The following is a 20047-nucleotide window of genomic DNA, read 5'->3' on the forward strand; positions in this document are numbered from 1 at the left end:
TAAAAAAAAATTTCGGGAATACTCGGCTTCTTCTACTACTCAATCGAGGCTTTATGCCTAAGGCGTTATGCCACCAAGGTCCATGGACCACCTAGATAAGACATCCGAGGCTTTATGCCACCTCTGAGGCTTTATGCCTAAGGCGTTATGCCACCCCCAAGGCTCTATGCCTAAGGCTTTATGCCACCCTTGAGGCTTCATGCCTAAGGCCTTATGCCACCACTGAGGCTCTATGCCTAAGGCTTTATGCCACCTCTGAGGCTTCATGCCTAAGGCTTTATGCCACCACTGAGGCTCTATGCCTAAAGCGTTATGCCACCCCCGAGGCTTCATGCCTAAGGCTTTATGCCACCACTGAGGCTTCATGCCTAAGGCTTTATGCCACCACTGAGCCTCTATGCCTAAAGCGTTATGCCACCCCCGAGGCTTCATGCCTAAGGATTTATGCTACCTCTGAGGCTTCATGCCTAAGGCTTTATGCCACCACTGAGGCTTCATGCCTAAGGCTTTATGCCACCACTGAGGCTCTATTCCTAAGGCTTTATGCCACCCCTGAGGCTCTATGCCTAAGGCTTTATGCCACCTCTGAGGCTTTATGCCACCACTGAGGCTCTATGCCTAAGGCATTATGCCACCCCTGAGGCTTTATGCCTAAGGCGTTATGCCACCACTGAGGCGTTATGCCACCAAGATCCGGGGACCACCGAGATAAGGCATCCCTATGGACCGCCAACTACATGAGATTGCATAGATCAATATCAAGCGACAAGGATCAAATCATTTCAATATCTAAAGAAAGAGTCAAGTACATACAAAAGACAAAAAGCAAGCATCACAATCCAAAAGTTATCATCCAAGAAGTTATCATCCAAAAAGTCAACATTCAGAAAGAACATCTATAAAATCAGGGGGCATCTAGTGGAGGAGTAGCCTCTGATCCAGAAAGAGACATCATATCAGCCTCAGCAGGATGAGCAACACTCTCCTTTGGTAAGACCGCACCCTCCTCTATCACCACAACATCATCCTCAGGAGAGACACGAGCCACTACAGCAGTCTCAGGTAGCAGCGTAGTGACCTCGGGGAACCTTGAGAAGTCATAATCAAAGGTCTTCTCCAGAATACGAACCGCCAAGTCCGAGGAAGTCAAGACACTAGGAATGGGAGCCAACTTACTCCTAGGGTTACCAACAAAAATAGAAGCTCTGGAGGCCCTACGACCCCTCCTATGGGTGGAATCTCCAGAAACCTCCTCCTCCCCTTCACTAGCAACAGGGGAAGGCAAAGAAGAAGAAGTATCCACGGAGGAAGACGACCCCGAAGAAGACTCCTCAAGGGATCTAACCACGACCCCAGTTAGATCAGAGTCGTTAGGTAATGACATGGACAAATAATGAAGCAGACTAGCTACTTGCTCAGAGTAACGATCTCCTAGACAAGAAGCTAGCAAGAAAAATGAAATGAAGACCACTTGTAAAGTATAAACAACAGATCCATCACAGACAAGAAGAAGGAGAGTGGAGAAGCATGAGGGTCCATCGCACCCACGGGCGTGGCCTCACACCCATAGGTGCGGCCACACCCACAGGCGCGGCCACTCTAGGCACAGCCTCACACCCGCAGGCGTGGCCTCACACCCATAGGCGCGGCCACACCCGTAGGCGCGGCCACCCCAGGCGCGGCCTTACGCCCGCAAGGACGGCCACCCTAGGCGCGGCCTTGCATTAAAAAAAAAAGGGGTTGAACTTACCTTAGGGGGAAGGCGATCGCTCGGGGGGAGCAGACACACGACGACGCAACCACACCACGGACACGATCAAGTGACAGAGACCACCAAATGCAAGGCACTCAAGCCAAGCACCGCTCAAGCCCTCCAAGTAAGCAAGGCACTAAGTGAGCACAAGGCATGCACAGGGACCCAAAACCAAAGGAAGGAAAACCAAAAAGTTGACATTAGTCTAGGTGACCCAAGGACAAGCACATGGTGGACACCAAAAAGAGGACAAAAGACAAAAGTGCAATGCAAAGGAGAAATTCAAGAAGAGAAAAAAGTGGGAGACAAAAAGTAAGAATGAGAAATGATGAGGAAAAATGAGAAGTGAAAAAAGAGAAAGTGAAGAAGAGGGACATATATCTACAAAAAATAAAGCAAAAAAGAAGAAGCAAAAGTGTAGGAGGAAAGGTTTGAACCTCCAACTTCTCCTACCTCACTAACAGATTTACAGGCAAGCCCCACAAAGAAAGTTCATTCGCAACGGACCTCTCACTATATAAAGGCATCTACTCTCTTGGACATCCTATCTCAAGAGACTGGGGGGCAAATGATACATCCAAGATTCACCGAACCAGTCAGCGGCTGTCACGTGTCATAAAGCGACCCGCTCCAGAACCAAGGAGAACCAACCTGGGGTCCCACCCGGGCACGGCCTGCACCCAGGTGCGGCCTCACCCAAGCGCAGGCCTCACCCAGGCGCGGCCTCACCCAAGCGCAGGCCTCACCCAGGTGTGACCTCACCCAGGCGCCGGCCTACACCCAGGCGCCGGCCTCACCCAGGCGCGGCCTCGCCCAGGCGTGGCCTCACACCCAGGCGTGACCTCTCACCCAGGGGCGGCCTGCACCCAGGGCGCCTGCCTCACCCAGGCGCGGCCCCACCCAGGCGCAGCCTCTCACCCAGGCGCGGCCTCACCCAGGCGTGGTCTAACACCCAGGCGTGGCATAGTGGACGCAAACGTGATGTACACGGACTCCGAGGCCACTCGTCTATGACCCAATAGTGTCACTACAGACTTATGCCACCACCACCAGGACTCTGGGCCACCGCTTAGAAGTCACGTCACCCAGACGGATTCAAGCACCAATGACGTTATCGCCACACGCGAGTATCTATTCGCCAAGGATCTTGATACCACCAGGACACTCCCTCCCGCGGGGAGATGGCCAATCAGGATAGAGCCCTGCTACCTAGGGCCTCTATCCACTCAACGGCACACTCGCCATCAAACTGGGACTCTCCACACCGCCATACACTACTATAAAAGGTAAGGTACACAACCCCATCAAGGGACATTTGAACTCATATTGAATAATCACTATTCATCTATTTGCTTAGGAGATCTAACTTTGGCATCGGAGAGCTCTAGGCCGGAACCACACCGGTTCTCTCTGTTGACCCCTTGGTCCACTTGCAGGTGACGGCACTCGCAGGACTGCCCGACAATTTCTTGACACAATAGATCTGTTTATTGATCTTCACGAGAAGAAATGCGACTTCCATTGAGCTTTGTATCACTCTGTTTTTGGCAGCAACAAGATTCTTAGAAACAAATTGTTCTAATGTTGCAAGAGACATCAATTCTTTATAAGAAAATTAGGGGCTAAAATTTTAGATTTCCATATAGAGATGGAGATCCCTCTCTCTAGGGTTTGGGTGGGTGAAGAAGGTAAGATTTCTTACTACATCAAGAGGTGAGACTAGCCAAATTATCGAAAAACCATTTTAAGACTCCGATCTAGTCTGATTGATGCTTGGAATATCCTCCCTGGAATCCCCCAGAGATCTTGTGCTCTAGTGACATTGTCATTTGAAAAGAATCCTCAAATGATTTTTTTTCCTCCGCCTCTGTATGGAAACTTATCCGCACTCTGGCCCCAAATGTTTCTTGGCGGATTTTTATCTTCTAAAGTGCAGTACACTGCCCAGTGCACCTACATGACACATCAGGCGGTGCACCACACAAGAAGAGTGATGGATTTTTATACTCTCAAGTGTTGTGCATTGCCCGATGTGCCACACAGGTGTACTGGGCAATGCACTGCACTTGAGACGATAAAGATCCTTCCTTGGCACCCTATTGTTTGGTTTAAAGATCATACCTTAGGCATAACTTTATTGTTTGTTGCGATCTAACCCATTCCATTCCCACTCGTGCCCTACTTATCCAAAGACACATCCCTGTCCGTCTCTTTTGCTGCCTTTCTGGAAATGCCCCGAAAACATCTGTCGCCTTTTTTTTTTGAGTGTCCTCTTCCCATACAGATTTGATCCCATATTAGCTATGGATGCTAGCTTTACCTTAGGAACATCGAACCTTTCATGGCAAGTGGAAGTGGATTCTTGACCACTTTAATGGCAAGTCTTGCATTGATTCCCTTGGAAACTTGCTTTTCATGCTTCGATTTATCATATATGGAAAGAATGCAATATCAGGCCTTGAATTGACACCTCTAGATCCCTTGATCAGATTTTGGACACCATCGCTTCACATATGCGCTCCAAAGTCTCCATTAGGTCATGCATCTCCTCCATGAAGAATCATCATGTTGTGTCTGCTTGGAACTTATCTTTAGATTTTAGTCCAAAAGATTTTAGTCCGATGCCTAGATCTTCTTTTTGATTTGGTTGTGTATCTTTCCTTATATTTCAACTTATGCTAGTATTTATTAAAAAAAAAAAAAAAAAACCTTCGATCTCTTTTCGACAGTAACCGTTATCAGTATAGACTAAAATGAAGAAAATTGCAAGAAGAAAGCTAGGGTTTGGGAGATTAAAGAAGATGATAGTGAATCGGAATTGGACGATCCAGATCGGCTGATTCAATTCTGATTTATGATTAGAGATATATGAATCGGTCAGAATCGGGATCGATAATTGCCGATTCCAATTTGAATTGGCCGATTCTTTGATCCGGATTCACGATTCTTGAACCATGCTTACAGCTGGTGAAGACACAGAGGACTGCGGAGAAATTGAGGCATTGCTCTAGCAGTGAGGTGACGGTTACATGACGGTTACACAGTCCAATGCGCACCTCACCTCTGATTCAAACATACAGGAGGGTTTTGGTTTTGATATCCTTCCCCTCTCATTTGAGTAGTCATTTCTGCTCCGTGCCAACACCCTTTTGCTTCTTCATTTTCTTCCCCCAAACCCCCCTCCTTCCTCTTATTGTCTTTCTCCTGCTTCTGCAACTGCGTCCAAGAAAGCAAACGTTTGAGAAAAATGAATAATAGAAGAAAATTGAAGAAAGGGAGAGCGAATCAGCCGAGTAGGAAGATAACGAGGTCTATTCTCCCAAACGAAGTCGAAGAAAATATCCTGTCAAGGCTACCTGTGAAATCCCTGATGCGCTTCAGGTGCGTATGCAAGCATTGGTGCAATCTAGTTACCAAACCACATTTCATTAAAATGCAACTCCATCAATCAACCCAAATCAAAGAAGTCTCCAAACTAGTGTTTCCTTATGCTGGTAGACTCTACTCTACAAATGTTGGGTCATGTGGAAAGCAGTACATCAAAACCAGAGGACAACTAAAAAATCATATGCAGAAACAACTTGTTTTACCGTTTAGAGATGGCAACTGTGACATGTTCTTGAAGATTATAGGTTCTTGTAATGGATTACTCTGTTTATCTGCTTTTGATAGCTTGTATTTGTTGAACCCAGTCACCAAGGAATACAAGAGGCTGCCTTACCCAGAAATCCTTACTGGGAGATCATCTTCTTCTTCTACCATCTTAACTATTTTTGGGTTCGGTTACAGTCCTAGAACCGATGAATACAAGGTGATGATGATTACATACTTCATGATAGAACAACCTGTTCATTCCGCTGTCTTTGTGTACACGCTTGGTATTAATTCTTATTGGAGATTAATTAAGGGCACCTCGCACAAGATTAATTACCCATATCATCATGGACTGGTCAATGGAGCTCTTCATTGGATGACAAGTGGCATACCAGATTCCTCAAAGGTAGTACCCATTTCATTTGATTTTGGGGATGAGAAGTTCAGGGAGCTGTTTCTACCTAAAAGCTTCAGCCAAGATGATACCAATCACCCCATGGGATTGGGGGAATTGAGTGGTTTTCTTTCTCTGTATCATTGCAAGGCTGATGAGAATTTTGACATTTGGGTCATGAAGGTTTATGGTGATGAACAATCATGGACTAAAGTATTTTCAGTTGCACAGCCAATATCGTCTGGGATTCAGGGATTGTTTAAACCTTTATGCATTCTGAAGAAAGATGTTGTATTGGGCGAAAGTGATATTGGTATTTTCATACTTGATGTAGTGAAGAATGAATGTCGCCAGCTTCATCTTAGGTATCCACCATATGCTTTTGGTACAGAAATGTATTTGGAGAGCCTTGTTTCACTCGGGACTGATGGTGGAGTTGATGTTAGCAACAAACATGGGAGAAAAGAAAAGGAAGGAGGAAGATTGGCAGAGGAAGCAAAAAGTGATTAGCTTGTGAAAAGGAACAGAAACAAGAGGTAGAGCCTTCTAAAAATTTATTTATGTAGTATTAATTCTGGTTCAGATTTCTCTATCGGTGAATACATACAATATAGGCCAAAAAGTATTGATATTTAATTTATGTAAGCCTCTCTTGTAGGATCTTACTGTGCTGTATTTTGTTATGAATTCCTTTTTATTTTACTTCAATCTTTCTAATCATCTGTGAATTGTTGAACTTACAATACAATTGCCATCTGCTCTGAAGAAATTGAGTGGCTAGTGTGAGTTGCTATTTCCTACACTTTGCTCCTCTGCTCCATTGGGCATGAGTCTTTGCATTCGTGAAATTATAAGTCCTTGCATTCATGAAATTACTAGTTGTGTTGGAACGTGAAACAAAAATGAGACATTATTTAACCATAGAAAGAGCCTGGGCAAACCAGATTGCCCTGGTAGTCAGATTGGAAGAAAGGATGTTCTGTTTAGTCTTCAATGTTCAAAATGGTTACAATTTGGACTCCTAGAAGGAAAATGTGAAGTATATACCATTTCATTTCACTCTAGTAGTCTGGTGGGATTTAATTCATAAGAAGTTTCAAGAAAGAAAATGAAATTGTAATTTATATGGAACATATTTATGTTTCTGCAAATAATTTCATTTTGAATTGAATACTCAGGTTGGGGTTAGTTTGAATTAGGGATTGTTTGGCTGATCTTACTCCTCTCCTAGTATAACCCATCGAGGTTTGTCTAAGTTTTTGGGGAATTTTTTAAACAGATTCTGTTGCAATGTAACAGTCAATTGTTTTCTATTCCAACCATTGAACTGAGTACATCTCAATTAGGCCAACGGATTTGTTTGCTGAATTTCCTGATTTCTTTGAATGAGTGCTAAAAAATAGGAGCCAGAACACTCAAGGGTCCTTCAAGGTCATTTCTCAGCACATGTTTCCAATTAAGCTGTGCAAGTTATTCATGGTATATGGTTTACTTTACTTCTTTTCAGTGTGTGGAGTATCACTTGTTTCTGTTGACAGATTAGTTATACGTTTGCAGAATATAAATGGATAATGTTGGGTTGCCTTCCTAATCCATGAGAGGACTAAAGGTGGTCATTGTATTCTTTATAAGATATATGATAGAGCTCTAAACTCTAGCTAGCATTCCAGATGTTTTCGGTGTAATCTGGCGGTGGAGAGCTTCATTGCCAGGTACCAGTGAAAATGACACAAGCAGGGAGTACATTATGTTTAACCAAATCATAATACCTCACTGTATCTTAGAAAAGTTCTTTGGAAAAGTTGGCATAATTTATAGAAAGGATACCATCACTGCATTATGCATCACTCCAAATTTTAATGAAATTAAGTTTATGAAAACCATTGGTGTGCCTTGAAGGCATTATTCTTTGGAACATTCAAATTAATTGAAAATTTTGTATGATTGAAATTTGACTGTTCTCATTTTTTATTCCCTAATGGGATTTTTCTTTATATCTAATAGGATTACATCTTTTCTTTTCTTTTCTTAAAAAAGATGTAGTAATGTAGAATAGCTAGGCTGCAACTAATTCTACAGGAGGATCGTAAACTCTTTAATGCAGAACAACATCCACAGAGTATTCTGAGGCTTTCTTCAATCAGCAACTATGGTAGCATGCAATCTTCTGTTGAATTAATGAATCCCAGCAGTAGTTTAGAATCTCAGTTGATCTCAGATTTGCAGGGGATTGAAATAAAAAGCAGAATAGAAACAAAGAAGAAAACAGAAAATAGAGGAGATGGATGGGTAGAAGAAGGGGGATAGGGTTGGGTCTCTCACCCACGGCCTCTCACCGTACCTGTCTCTCACAGCCATTAATGGCTTTAACCAAGCTCATTCTTTTTTTTTTTTCTCAAACTTGACTTAGCTGTTTCAGCCCTTTTTCTTTATTTATAAACTTCAATTGATTACATCAAAGGGGTCTTCCTTGCGTGGAATAGAATCCCTCACAAATTGAACTTCATCCTAAATAGAAACTACTTACAAGGTATCCCAACAACAACAGAAACAAACTCAGCCTTATCCCAACTAATGGGGTCGGCTACATGGATCCATTCAGAACAAATTAAGTAAAACAGAGATCCACACAAAGGGAAAGGAAAGTAAAAGAACTGAAGAATAAGAATGAAGAAATGAAATTAGAAAAGTGAGAAATTGAAAATGAAAGATGAAAGATGAAAGTAAGAGGAAAGAGGATAGCCCAGGAAATCAGGAGAATCAAAGCTACATGGTGTCGATATTGTGGATCCTTGCCCTCCAGTAGGCTCTATCTGAGGTCATACTTGGCACAAGACCTAGACTATGCATGTCATTCTTCACAACCTCACTTATTGTCATTTAGGCCTGCCCCTAGCTCTTTTACCTCCTTCAATCGGAATCAGATCAAACCTCAAGGTTAATAAAAGGTGTTTGCTCACATATTCCATTGGTGGACTGATTGATCAAGTGCAATGTGATGTCCTCCCTTTGAAAGTCTGCCACATTCTTTTGGGATGCCCATGGTTATGAGAATACATATTCCTTTCAGCATGGTGGACTTGAGATGAAATTCCTTCCAACGAAGGATCTTCCGTCTATCAAACTCAAGAAGACAGCTGGTACATTTCTCCTACGGCGAGTTGACTCAGACGGCATTCTTGGGCCCTATCCAAACTCGTCGGAGTCGAGTTCTTTTCAAAAGAGGAGAGCTGATGCAGTTGTCTTAGCCTGGCTGGACTGACAGGACCCACTTTAGATTCCCAAACCAAGGATTGGTCCTAAACCGGTTTTCTAGTCTGGCAAGGGCTGGTAGTTCACTTAGGATGCAATATTTAGTTTGGTTTATTTTATTTCATGGGTAGATTACGTAGGAGCTTCTTAGGTAGTTTCCTTTCTTCAGTTATGGTCTATTTGGTAGTTTCCTTTTTGAGTTATTTTTTTTTAGTTAGGTTTCTATTCCTATGCAAGACTGTTTTCTATTTATTCATTGTAATTGTAGGAGAGCACAAATTTGAAGATTTAATTAACGAGGTTTATTTGTGAAGCTCTGTGAGAGTGTGTGTGAGCGTGAGTTCCCCCTCCCCTTTCCCCTTCTTTCTTCTAAGTCTTCCACTGTTCTCTCTATGAAGCCCACCATAGCTTATCACCACCTTTGGTTTGCATTAGTTGCACATGGCCAAACCACCACAGACGACATTCTCGGAGCTTGTCACTGATTGGGGCAACTCCTACATCAGCTCTAATATGTTCGTTCCTCACTTTATCCTTCCTAGTTTTGCCGCACATTCATCTGTTAGAGTTACTAGAATTTATGTTCTAGGGGTACTTTAGGAACTGGACTTTATCTAGTTCCCTTATATTGTAATTTCTCCTTTTTTACCTTTTTATCTTTTACCTCCCTAGAGGGGTTGGATGTAATATGTTTAGGGTTGTTAGTTGAGTAATATAGGTGTGGAGAGAATCATCTCACACACAAGCATTACAACCGAACTCTTCTCCCCCCTTCTCTCTTGTCTTCTTGTTCTTCTCCTTCAACTTCCTCTTTTTCTATCACTTACATCTACAACATAAAACTCAACTTGGTATCAGAGCATACAGGTTTGAGAGTCGTATTTCCCTTTTCCTGCTCTGTTTAATCTTAGAGAGTCTTATTTCCCTTTTCCTGCTCTGTTTAATCTTTCTCTTTGGAATCCATTATGCCCTAGAATTCCAAAGAAGAGACCTCTATGTGAAACAACTATTTAGGTGTTAAAGGAGTATGGAATAGGTTCTTTATAACCTATTTAGATGTTTGAAGCCAGCCTTTGAGCTCTATTGAAGCTCTCTTGAAGATATGAAGCTGTTTTGACGACTTGAAGCTGCTCCTAGCTTTTCCGCCAGACAACAGTTGCAGGTCCAAGTTCTCTCTCCTTCGGCATGTGTTTGGTCTTATGGATGGACCATTAGAATCGCCCAAGGGTGTTGGTTATGCCCCTGCTGTTCCTTTTTAGCTGCTTGAAGAAGTCCCTTGAGTTTAGCTCAGTTTCGTGAAACCTAACAGGGTAAAGCCGATTCCTGTTTCCCTTTTTCTCTTACATTTGGTCTGCAATATATGGCTCTCTTGATTAAAACCATACTATGGACAGTCTTGGCAGTATGTTTTGAGTTTGCTTGAGTTGGTATTGTTTCTGGGAAAGAGCTAAGGTGGATTTTACCTTAGTCTATGCTGTTTTTTCTTCCCTGCTGGATATTTTCTTTGCGTGGAACTGCATATTTGGGTTGAGTGTGTACTCCCCCATCTTATTTGGATACCTAAGTGTATGGTCAACTGCCATTTTCTTTACACTATGGGTGATTCTGATGTCTCCGGGCTTGGTTCGGTTGATTCACAGCCCACTCTAGCAGCTCCTCAGTTGGTTTATGAGAGCACACATCTACAAATTTCCTTTGTGAAGCTTGATGGCACTAATTACTTGGACTGGTCACACTCTGTGAAGCTTTCCCTTAGGAGCAAAGGGAAACTTGGGTACATTACTGGTGCTATTAAAGCCCTAAAGCCTAGTTCACCTACCTATGAAAAATGGGAGACTGAAAATTCTACAGTTATGACATGGTTAATCTTCTCCATGAAGCCAGAGATTGGGAGAAGGTTTATAAGGAAAGAAACTACCAAGGCAATCTGGGATAGTGTCTCCCAGACCTTTGATAGAGTGGGTGACTCTGCCAAGGTCTATCAACTTCACCAAAAAATTAACTTAATGAGGAAGGGTGACAGGACTAATTCTGAGTACTACAATTCTTTTTTTAGTCTTTTGGAGGAGTATGATCACTACAAGGATCTTCAATTGACCAACCCAGGGATGAAGCAAAGGTGTATCGGACTCTTGAAAAGGAGCGTGTCTTCATTTTGTCTGAATCCTGACTATGAGCCAATTAATCTCCAAAGTTTAGGCCGGTTCCCCTTTCCATCTCTTAATGAGGTTTGTAGTCACTTACAGAGTGAGGAGACTCGGCATGTTGCTATGGAACCAACACCAGCATCATCTCTTGAGAGGTCAGCTCTCAATTCAAGTTCTTTCCGAGATACCCGTGGAGGTGGTAGAGGCTAAGGGCCTAACCATGTGGCAGACAGAGTAGTAGAGACAGTTGGTGCTAGTGGAGTTGGTAGAGACAGGTTTAATTGTTATCATTGTGGGAGGATTGGACACACCAAGGATAAGTGTTAGTCTCTCCATGGTCGTTCTCCTGGCACACGAGGTGGTAGCCATAGATGGGGAGCTAGAGCACACTCTGTGATGACTGAGACAGATGCTATACAGGATGACTCTACTTTGGCAGATGCAGTGTTTTGCAGGATCATGTCACAGCTGAGCACATCTCCTGCACCTACAGTGGCCAGCTCTTCTTCATCCTCAGCCTTGTAGGTCTCCACCTCAGCTTCTACTGCAGCCCAATCTTGGATCATTAACTCTGGTACCACTGACCATATGACTGGTACGTCCCATTACCATTTGCTCTGGTAAGGATAAGGTTAGGGTAGCTGACGGCTCCCTTTCCTCCATATCTGGTAAGGGTAGTATCCCTGTTACATCATCTATTTCCCTTACTTCCGTTCTTCATGTCCCTAATCTTACACTTAATCTTTTATCTGTGAGTCACTTGACTAAATTTCTGAACTGTTGTGTCACATTTTTTCCTTCTCACTGTCTTTTTCAGGATTTGGTGACGAAGAGGATTATTGGTAGTGGACGTGAGGAGCAAGGCCTTTACCTTTTTTACCCTTTTTTGCCCACAGCTCAGTCCTGTGTGTGTGGACGTAATGATAGTAGTTCTGTGGAGTCTGTTATGTTATGGCATCGTTGTCTTGGCCATCCATCTTTTGTTGTAATGAGGAAACAGTCGCCTCACTTATTTTCTTCTATTGCTTCTCATGTTTTTCAATGTGAACCATGCATGTTTGCCGAACATTGTAGTTCTTCTTATCCATATCATGGTAATAAACTGCTGCTCCTTTCCATATTGTGCATACTGATGTTTGGGGACCTTCCCTTACTACCTCTCTATTTGGCTATCGTTACTTTGTGTCATTTGTTGATGATTTTTCTCGTGCTATTTGGACTGTTCTTATGAAACATAAAAGTGATGTTTGTGATGCATTTCAGAATTTTTATCAGATGATTCTTACTCAGTTTGATACTCGTATCAAAATTGTTCGGTCTGATAAAGGAGGAGAATACATGTTTAGTGGCCTCCAAGCCTTCTTTACTAATAATGGCATTATCCATCAGCTCGCGTGTGTTGACACACCCCAACAAAATGGGATTGCTGAGAGAAAAAATCACCATTTATTGGAAGTCACCCATAGTCTTTTGTTTGGCATGCATATTCCCAAGACCTTTTGGTCTGCAGCTCTTCTCACTACTTCCTTTCTCATTAATTGCATGCCTAGCAAACTTCTTGATTTCAAATCTCCCTTAGAAATCTTATCTCCACAGGTTTCTGCCTTCTCTCTTCCTCTTAGAGTCTTTGGCTGTGTTTGTTATGTGCATGTTAACAAATCACATCGTACTAAACTTGATCCCAAAGCTCTCAAGTGTCTCCCTTAGAAATCTTGCATTGGAACTTGCAGAATCAGTTTCTATGTTCTTTTTTTCCAGCTGCCATGATACTAGAAGCCCCATATAGGCATTGGTCTAGAAGGGATGTTGAAGTTCTTAGGTACCCATGACAAATGTGCAATAGTCAAGGAGACAAGCTTTCGGGAGAGGTTAGTAGACTTCTAGTGGCTAAAACTTGCAAACAGGCATTAAACAGAGAATTACCCAAGGCTAAGTATATGGAATCAACTTGGCTGAGATATTTTTAGTCATCAAACATGATCATTGGAAACTTATAGGATAGAAGGAAAATCTTGTTTTAACTTTCAAAACTCTATGACAAGTTTGCTAAGGAAAATGTATTGTCCTTCTTGATAAGTCCTCCTGTATTGGTTGATATGCATTTTGTGATTATGCCATAATGCATCTTTCTAATTTTAATGTGTTCCTTTTGTACTTTGTCCACCATTTTCAGAAGTTTAGGTTATTTGATGGGAGAGGGTTCTCTGAGTAAGTGGCATCAGAGAGTGCGCGCCAATGAGGTGCGATAAAAGGTATGGTATATAGTAGGGCAGCAAGATCATTTCATGTGCAAAGGACAGAGATAGACACAGAGGTGCTAGCGTACCTTGCCCCAACAGCTCAGAGAACCTTTTCCCTTATTTGATATATCAGATTGCTGAGACGATAATGAGTTAGATTTTAGGTTTAGGAATGTAAGTAAGAGAAGGAGAGGATGTTGGAGGAGGAAGAAGAAGTTAGAAATGAGCTAGGATTGATTTAAGACAAGAAGTAAGAAGGTAGAGGCTAAGAAGAGAGAAGAGAAGGAGTGAAATGAACACAATCGTATGGGAGAGAGAATTGATTTCTCTCCCCTATATTCTTCATTAATCAACTGCTGGAATTATAAATAGCTCCCTAGGGAGGTAAAAGGAAAAAGAAGAAACAAGAGAACAAAATACAACTTAAGGCACAATACAATGGCCAGTTATAGAAATACCCCTAAAACATAAACTCTAATACTCCCCCTCAAGCTGGAGAATAATGTCGTACATTCCCAGCTTGCATAGAAGAGCACTGAACTGGTGAGGAATGAGTCCTTTGGTGAAGATGTTTGCCAATTGATCACCGGTCTTCACAAAGGGAGTACAAATGTATCCAGAGTCAATCTTTTCTTTGATGAAGTGTCTGTCAACTTCAATGTGCTTTGTTCTGTCATGTTGCACAGGGTTGTGTGCTATACTAATGGCAGCCTTGTTATCACAATAGAGTCTCATAGGTGGCTTAGTATCAAATCCCAACTCTTGGACCACCCGTCTCAACCATAGGAGTTCACATACTGCATGAGGCAAAGCTCTAAATTCTGCTTCTGCACTTGACCGAGCCACAACTGGTTGCTTTTTACTCCTCCATGTGACCATATTACTACCCACAAAAGTATAATAGCTAGATGTAGATCGTCTGTCAGAAACTGAACCAGCCCAATCAGCATCAGTGTACCCTTCAATTCTCAAATGATTGTTCTTGGCATATAGAAGACCTTTTCCTAGAGAGGACTTCAAGTATCTGAGGATCCGGTAAATAACATCCAGGTGCCCACTCTTGGGGGCATGCATAAACTGACTCATTACTCCAACTGCATAGGTGATATCTGGGCGAGTCAAAGAGAGATAGATCAATTTCCCTACAAACCTCTGGTATTTCCCTGCATCAATAAGGGAAGGTCCACAGTCTTCTCCTAGCTTATGATTATGATCAATAGGAGAGTTTGCTGGTTTGCAGCCCAACATCCCTGTCTCTTTCAACAAGTCTAGGACAAACTTCCTTTGGCATATAATAATTATTCCCTTCTTAGACCTTGACACTTCAATACCCAAGAAGTACTTTAAGGGACCCAAATCTTTAATCTCAAACTATTAAGCCAAGTAGGTCTTTAGCCTAGCTATCTCAACCCTGTCATTTCCAGTCACTACAATATCATCAACATAGACAATGAGGGTTGTGATGGTACCATTACCTCGCCGGGTAAATAAAGTGTGGTCAGCTTAGCTCTGGGAATACCCATTTTTCAAAATGGCCTGTCTAAACCTCTCAAACCAAGCCTTCGGGGACTGCTTGAGACCATATAATGCCTTCTTGAGCAGGCACACTTGAAACCAGGTGGAGATTGCATGTACACTTCCTCTTCTAAATCACCATGGAGAAAAGAGTTCTTCACATCCAACTGATACAATGGCCAATCTTGATTAGCCGCCAAAGATAAAAGAACTCTTATTGAGTTATGCTTTGCCACATGAGCAAATGTCTCCTGATAATCGATCCCATACACCTGACTGTAACTTAGCCACCAACCGGGCCTTGTATCTCTCAACCGTACCATCTGATCGGTACTTGACTGTGTAGACCCATTTGCATCCAACTAGAACTCTCCCCCTGGGAAGATCAACCAGTTTCCAAGTACAGTTCTTCTCAAAGGCCATCATTTCCTCAGACATGGCTTGCTTCCACTTTGGGTTAGACATGGCCTCAGTGACATTTTTTGGGATGGAAATAGAAGAGAGGGCAGCAGTGAAGGCATCACCTGTAGGAGAGAGAGCATCATAGGAAACAAACTGGGCTACAAGATTAGTGCAAGCTCTCTTTCCTTTTCTAGTAGCAATGGGAAGTTCTAAATCAGAAGGAAGAGAAGAGATGTTACCTGACCGAGGAGGATGTATCTTAGGATATGGATCCAAACATGGCTCTTGGCAGGTCTTTTGTCCTGTATTAGGCAAGCCTTCACCTCTTTTGTATTTAATGTGGTAATCTTTCTTATTACCAGAACCATTTTCAACAACAGCCCCTTCTTTTTCATTGCTAGCATCATCACTGGAATGAGTATCAGTATCAACAACAGCCCCTTCTTTGTGTTTCCCAATATGAAACAGAAATGGAGAAGAAGGCAAAGATGGGAGGAAAGGGATAGAGATAGCCTCTTCATTTCCACTATTCTCCCCTTGAATAGGGTGTTGAGAAGAAGCAAAGAAAGGTGTCGATTCAAAGAAGGTAACATCTTTTGAGAAAAGTCGCCTTCGAGAAGAGGGGTGATAGCACTTATACCCCTTGGTAGAGGAGGAATATCCAAGGAAAATACATTTGCGTGCCTTGGGGTCAAGCTTAGACCGAGCACATTTGTTGACATGAACATAGCAGACATACCTAAACACCTTGGGAGGAAGAGAAAAAGCAGAAGTCTGAGGAGACAACAAGTCTAAAGGGGATTTGGAGCTCAAAAGTTTAGTGGGCATGCGATTGATTAAAAAGGAAGTAGTAAGAAGAGCTTCAGACCAAAAGGTTTTTGGAACATGCATGCCAAATAGGAGACTTCTAGTGACTTCCAACAAATGGCGATTTTTCCTTTCAGTCGCCCCATTCTGTTAAGGGGTATCCACATAAGCAACTTGATGGATAATGCCATGATCAGTAAAAAACTATTGAAGCCCCCCATACATATATTGCCCCCCCTTTATCAGAACGAACAATTTGAATGCGAGTACGAAACTGGGTATAAATGAGCTGATAAAAATTTTTGAAGGCATCACAGACCTCACTTTTTGTTTCATCAAAAAGGTCCAAGTTGCCTTGGATTAGCCATCAACAAAGGAAACAAAGTAGCGATAGCCAAACAAAGAAGTAGTGAGGGAAGGTCCCCAAACATCAGAGTGTACAATATGGAAGGGAATAGTGGATCGATTACCTTGATAAGGATAAGGAACGACAATGTTTGGCAAACAAACAGGGTTCACACTGAAACACATGGGAAGAAGGAATGGAAGAAAACAAGTGGGGCAATTTTGTCCTCATAACCCCAAAAGAAGGGTGGCCCAAACGTTGATGCCACAACATCACAAAGTCAACAGTACTGTTGTCATTACGCCCACATGCGTAGGACTGAGCAGTAGGTAAAGTCCCTTGATCAAGAAGGTAAAGTCCCCTTTCCTTACGTCTTCTGCCAATTACTTTCTTTGTCACCAAATCCTGAAAAACACAATGAGATGGAAAAAAAAGTGACAGAACAATTCAAGGATTTGGTTAGGTGACTCATAGATAAGAGGTTAGTATGAAACTGAGGAACATGAAGAACAGAGTCAAGGGAGATAGAAGAAGTGACACGAGCACTGCCTTTACTAGAAATAGAGGAAAGGGAACCATCAGCAATTCTAACCTTGTCCTTACCAGAACAGATAGAGTAGGAGTCATAATACTGAGAATTGCCGATCATATGGTTAGTGGCTCCAGAGTCAATAATCCATGTAGATCCCAGAGGTGCAACTGCAGTCATCACGGAGCATGCTTTAGTGCCCCCTCTCCTGCTGCCTTGCATACCAGGGGGGACAGCCATAAAGTATTCAACATCTCTCTCTCGTGTGTCCAGACTTCCCACAATGGTCACAGCGGAACCTATCTCTGTCATTTCCTTGGGGTGTACCCTGGCCTCTTCCTCCAAGAGTTGACATAATGTAGGAATACGTAGAAAAAAAGGAAATAATACTCAATCCAATGGGGAGTACACACTCTACCCAAACAGAGACAGTTCTTCAAACAACCGCTGTCGATTCACTTCTCCAAAGAACACACTTACAAGATGGGAGTAATACCCAAATTCAAATGGGAAGTATATTCTCAACCCAAAAAGAACACAGTTCAGCAGCCAAACAAGGCGAACAGCTCAAAAAAATTCAACACCACAACTGGTAGACATGGTACCAAAAGTATCCAACAAATCAGAATGGTGCCTTGCACAAATGGGGAGTAAACTCTACCCAAAAACAAGTAAGATACCCCACAAACAAAGGGTAATACATTGCCCCAAGTAGTCACGACAGTAAAAAGGAGGATAAATCCGTAAGAATCATTAAATCAAACACCTCATATGCAGCCCAACTACAGTCACAACAGCCATGCACCACATAACAGTTCAAAAAACTTCAAAGAACCTCAGGTCATAACCATCCAACACCCAACAAGTGTAACTACAGGCAGACATTCCAATCTCAGCAACCAATAACCATCCAATGCATTGGTTTCCAAAAAAAAATATCAAATATGGAGCAAAAACAGGGTTGGTGGTACCTTTGGAGCAGCAAAGAGATGAAATATGCTCCTCAAACTGCTTCTCTCATCAATCGAGTGCTGGGGGATTTGAAAGAAGACCCCTAGGCGATTCTAATGGTGCTGGTCCCACTCCAAATGGTGATGGGATGAGGGAGAGACAAGTTGGACAAGACAGGGTTGGTGATAGTAGCAGAATTCTGTGCAGCAGCAAAAAAGAGCACTACTCTCTAACCTTATCCCTTCAAGAACCAAGCTTTTGGGGCTGTAAAAACACACCTCTAGGCCACTCAAATGGGCCTAGCTTCAAGACAAAACAGCCTGCCAAGAGGCAGAATCGAAACTGAGACAAGAATGGCTGGCGGAAATTTTGGGTTCATCTCCAAGTGCTTCAATGCAGTTTTCCAGCCAATAGACCTCCTCCATTCATCATTGCTTTGAAGATCTAACCACAATAGATCATTCTATGTGAAGTTCTTTACATAGTATGGTCTCAATGGAATCCCTTTACATTTCTAGGGTTCCAAAGAGAGTTAAGAGTCAATGAGAGCTAGGTCAACTCTCAAAACCTGCTCTGATAGCAAGTTAGAAATGAGCTAGGATTGATTCAAGATAGGAAGTAAGAAGGTAGAGGCTGAGAAGAGAGAAGAGGAGTGAAATGAACACAATCGTATGGGAGAGAGAATTGATTTCTCTCCCATATATTCTTTATTAATCAACTGCTGGAATTACAAATAGCTCCATCGGGAGGTAAAAAAGAAGAAACTAGAGAACAAAATACAACTTAAGGCACGATACAATGGCCAGTTACAGAAATACCCCTAAAACATAAGCTCTAACAGAAGAAGAAGAAGAAGAAGAAGAAGATAAGAGAGAGGATTCGGTTGTAATGTGTTAGAGTGTAATGACTCTACACTCAACACCTATATTACTTCATTACTAGAAATAAGAATATTACATACACCTCCCTAGGGAGGAAAAAGGTAAGAAAAGAGAAAAATAGAAAAATACATAATGGGGCAACTAGACAAAAGGCTAGTTCCCAAACTACCCTTACTTAACTTCTCGCAACTCTAATACTCCTCCTCAAGCTAGAGAATAAATGTCATGTATTCCTAGCTTGCATAGGACCAAACTGAATAGAGGTAAGAGCCTTGGTGAAGATATCCGCCAGTTGATCACCAGTCTTCACAAAAGGAGCACAGATGCATCCAGAGTCTATATTTTCCTTGATAAAGTGTCGATCCACTTCAATGTGCTTGGTCCTGGCATGTTGCACTGGATTGTGAGCAATACTAATAGCCACCTTATTATCACAGTAGAGTCTAATAGGGCCTTCAGTGGTAAATCCTAGTTCCTGAACAAGTCTTTCCAACATATAAGTTCACACACTCCATGAGCCATAGCTCTAAATTCTGCCTCGGCACTGGATCTAGCTACAACCGGTTTTTTGCTTCTCCATGTAACCAAGTTACATCCCACAAAGGTACAATAGCCGAAGGTAGACCTCCTGTCTATGATGGATCCAGCCCAATCAGCATCAGTAAAACCTTCCACTCTCAGGTGGTTGTGCCTAGCATACAACAGTCCTTTCCCTGGGCATGACTTCAAATATCTAAGAATACGATACACAACATCTAAATGGCCACTCTTGGGGGCATGCATAAATTGGCTTACTACTCTGACTGCATAGGAAATATTTGGGCGTGCCATAGAAAGGTAAATAAGCTTCCCAACTAGCCTCTAGTACTTTCCCACATCAACAAGAGAAGGACCACAATCTTCTCCTAGTTTATGATTCTGCTCAATAGGAGAACTTGCTGGTTTGCAGCCTAACATCCCTGTCTCTGTCAGCAAATCAAGCACAAACTTTCGTTGACATATGTTGATTCCTCTCTTGGTCCTTGATACTTGAATGTCTAAGAAATGCTTTAAGGGACCCAGATCTTTGATTTCAAACTGTTTAGCCAAGTAGATTTTCAGTTTATCTATCTTAGCCATATCATCTCCAATGACTACAATATCATCAACATAGACAATGAGGGTTGTGATGGTACCATTGCCCTACTTGGTAAAGAGAGTGTGGTCAACTTGACTCTGGGAATATCCATTCTTCAG

General features: G+C 42.4%; 1 protein-coding gene across 1 annotated transcript; it reads left to right on the top strand.

Annotated features, from left to right (window-relative positions):
- Positions 1–5000: 5000 nt before the first annotated feature.
- LOC122643431 (F-box protein CPR1-like) lies at positions 5001–6297 on the top strand. Its single transcript, XM_043837053.1, has one exon. The coding sequence runs from the start codon at positions 5001–5003 to the stop codon at positions 6249–6251; it is 1251 nt and encodes a 416-aa protein (XP_043692988.1). The 3' UTR covers positions 6252–6297.
- Positions 6298–20047: the final 13750 nt, after the last annotated feature.

The sequence above is a fragment of the Telopea speciosissima genome, chromosome 10 (genome assembly GCF_018873765.1).
Source record: "Telopea speciosissima isolate NSW1024214 ecotype Mountain lineage chromosome 10, Tspe_v1, whole genome shotgun sequence".
NCBI classification, from domain to species: domain Eukaryota; kingdom Viridiplantae; phylum Streptophyta; class Magnoliopsida; order Proteales; family Proteaceae; genus Telopea; species Telopea speciosissima.

Excerpts from the sequence above, each read along its gene's own strand:
- LOC122643431 (XM_043837053.1), top strand. The coding sequence starts at position 5,001 with ATGAATAATAGAAGAAAATTGAAGAAAGGGAGAGCGAATCAGCCGAGT.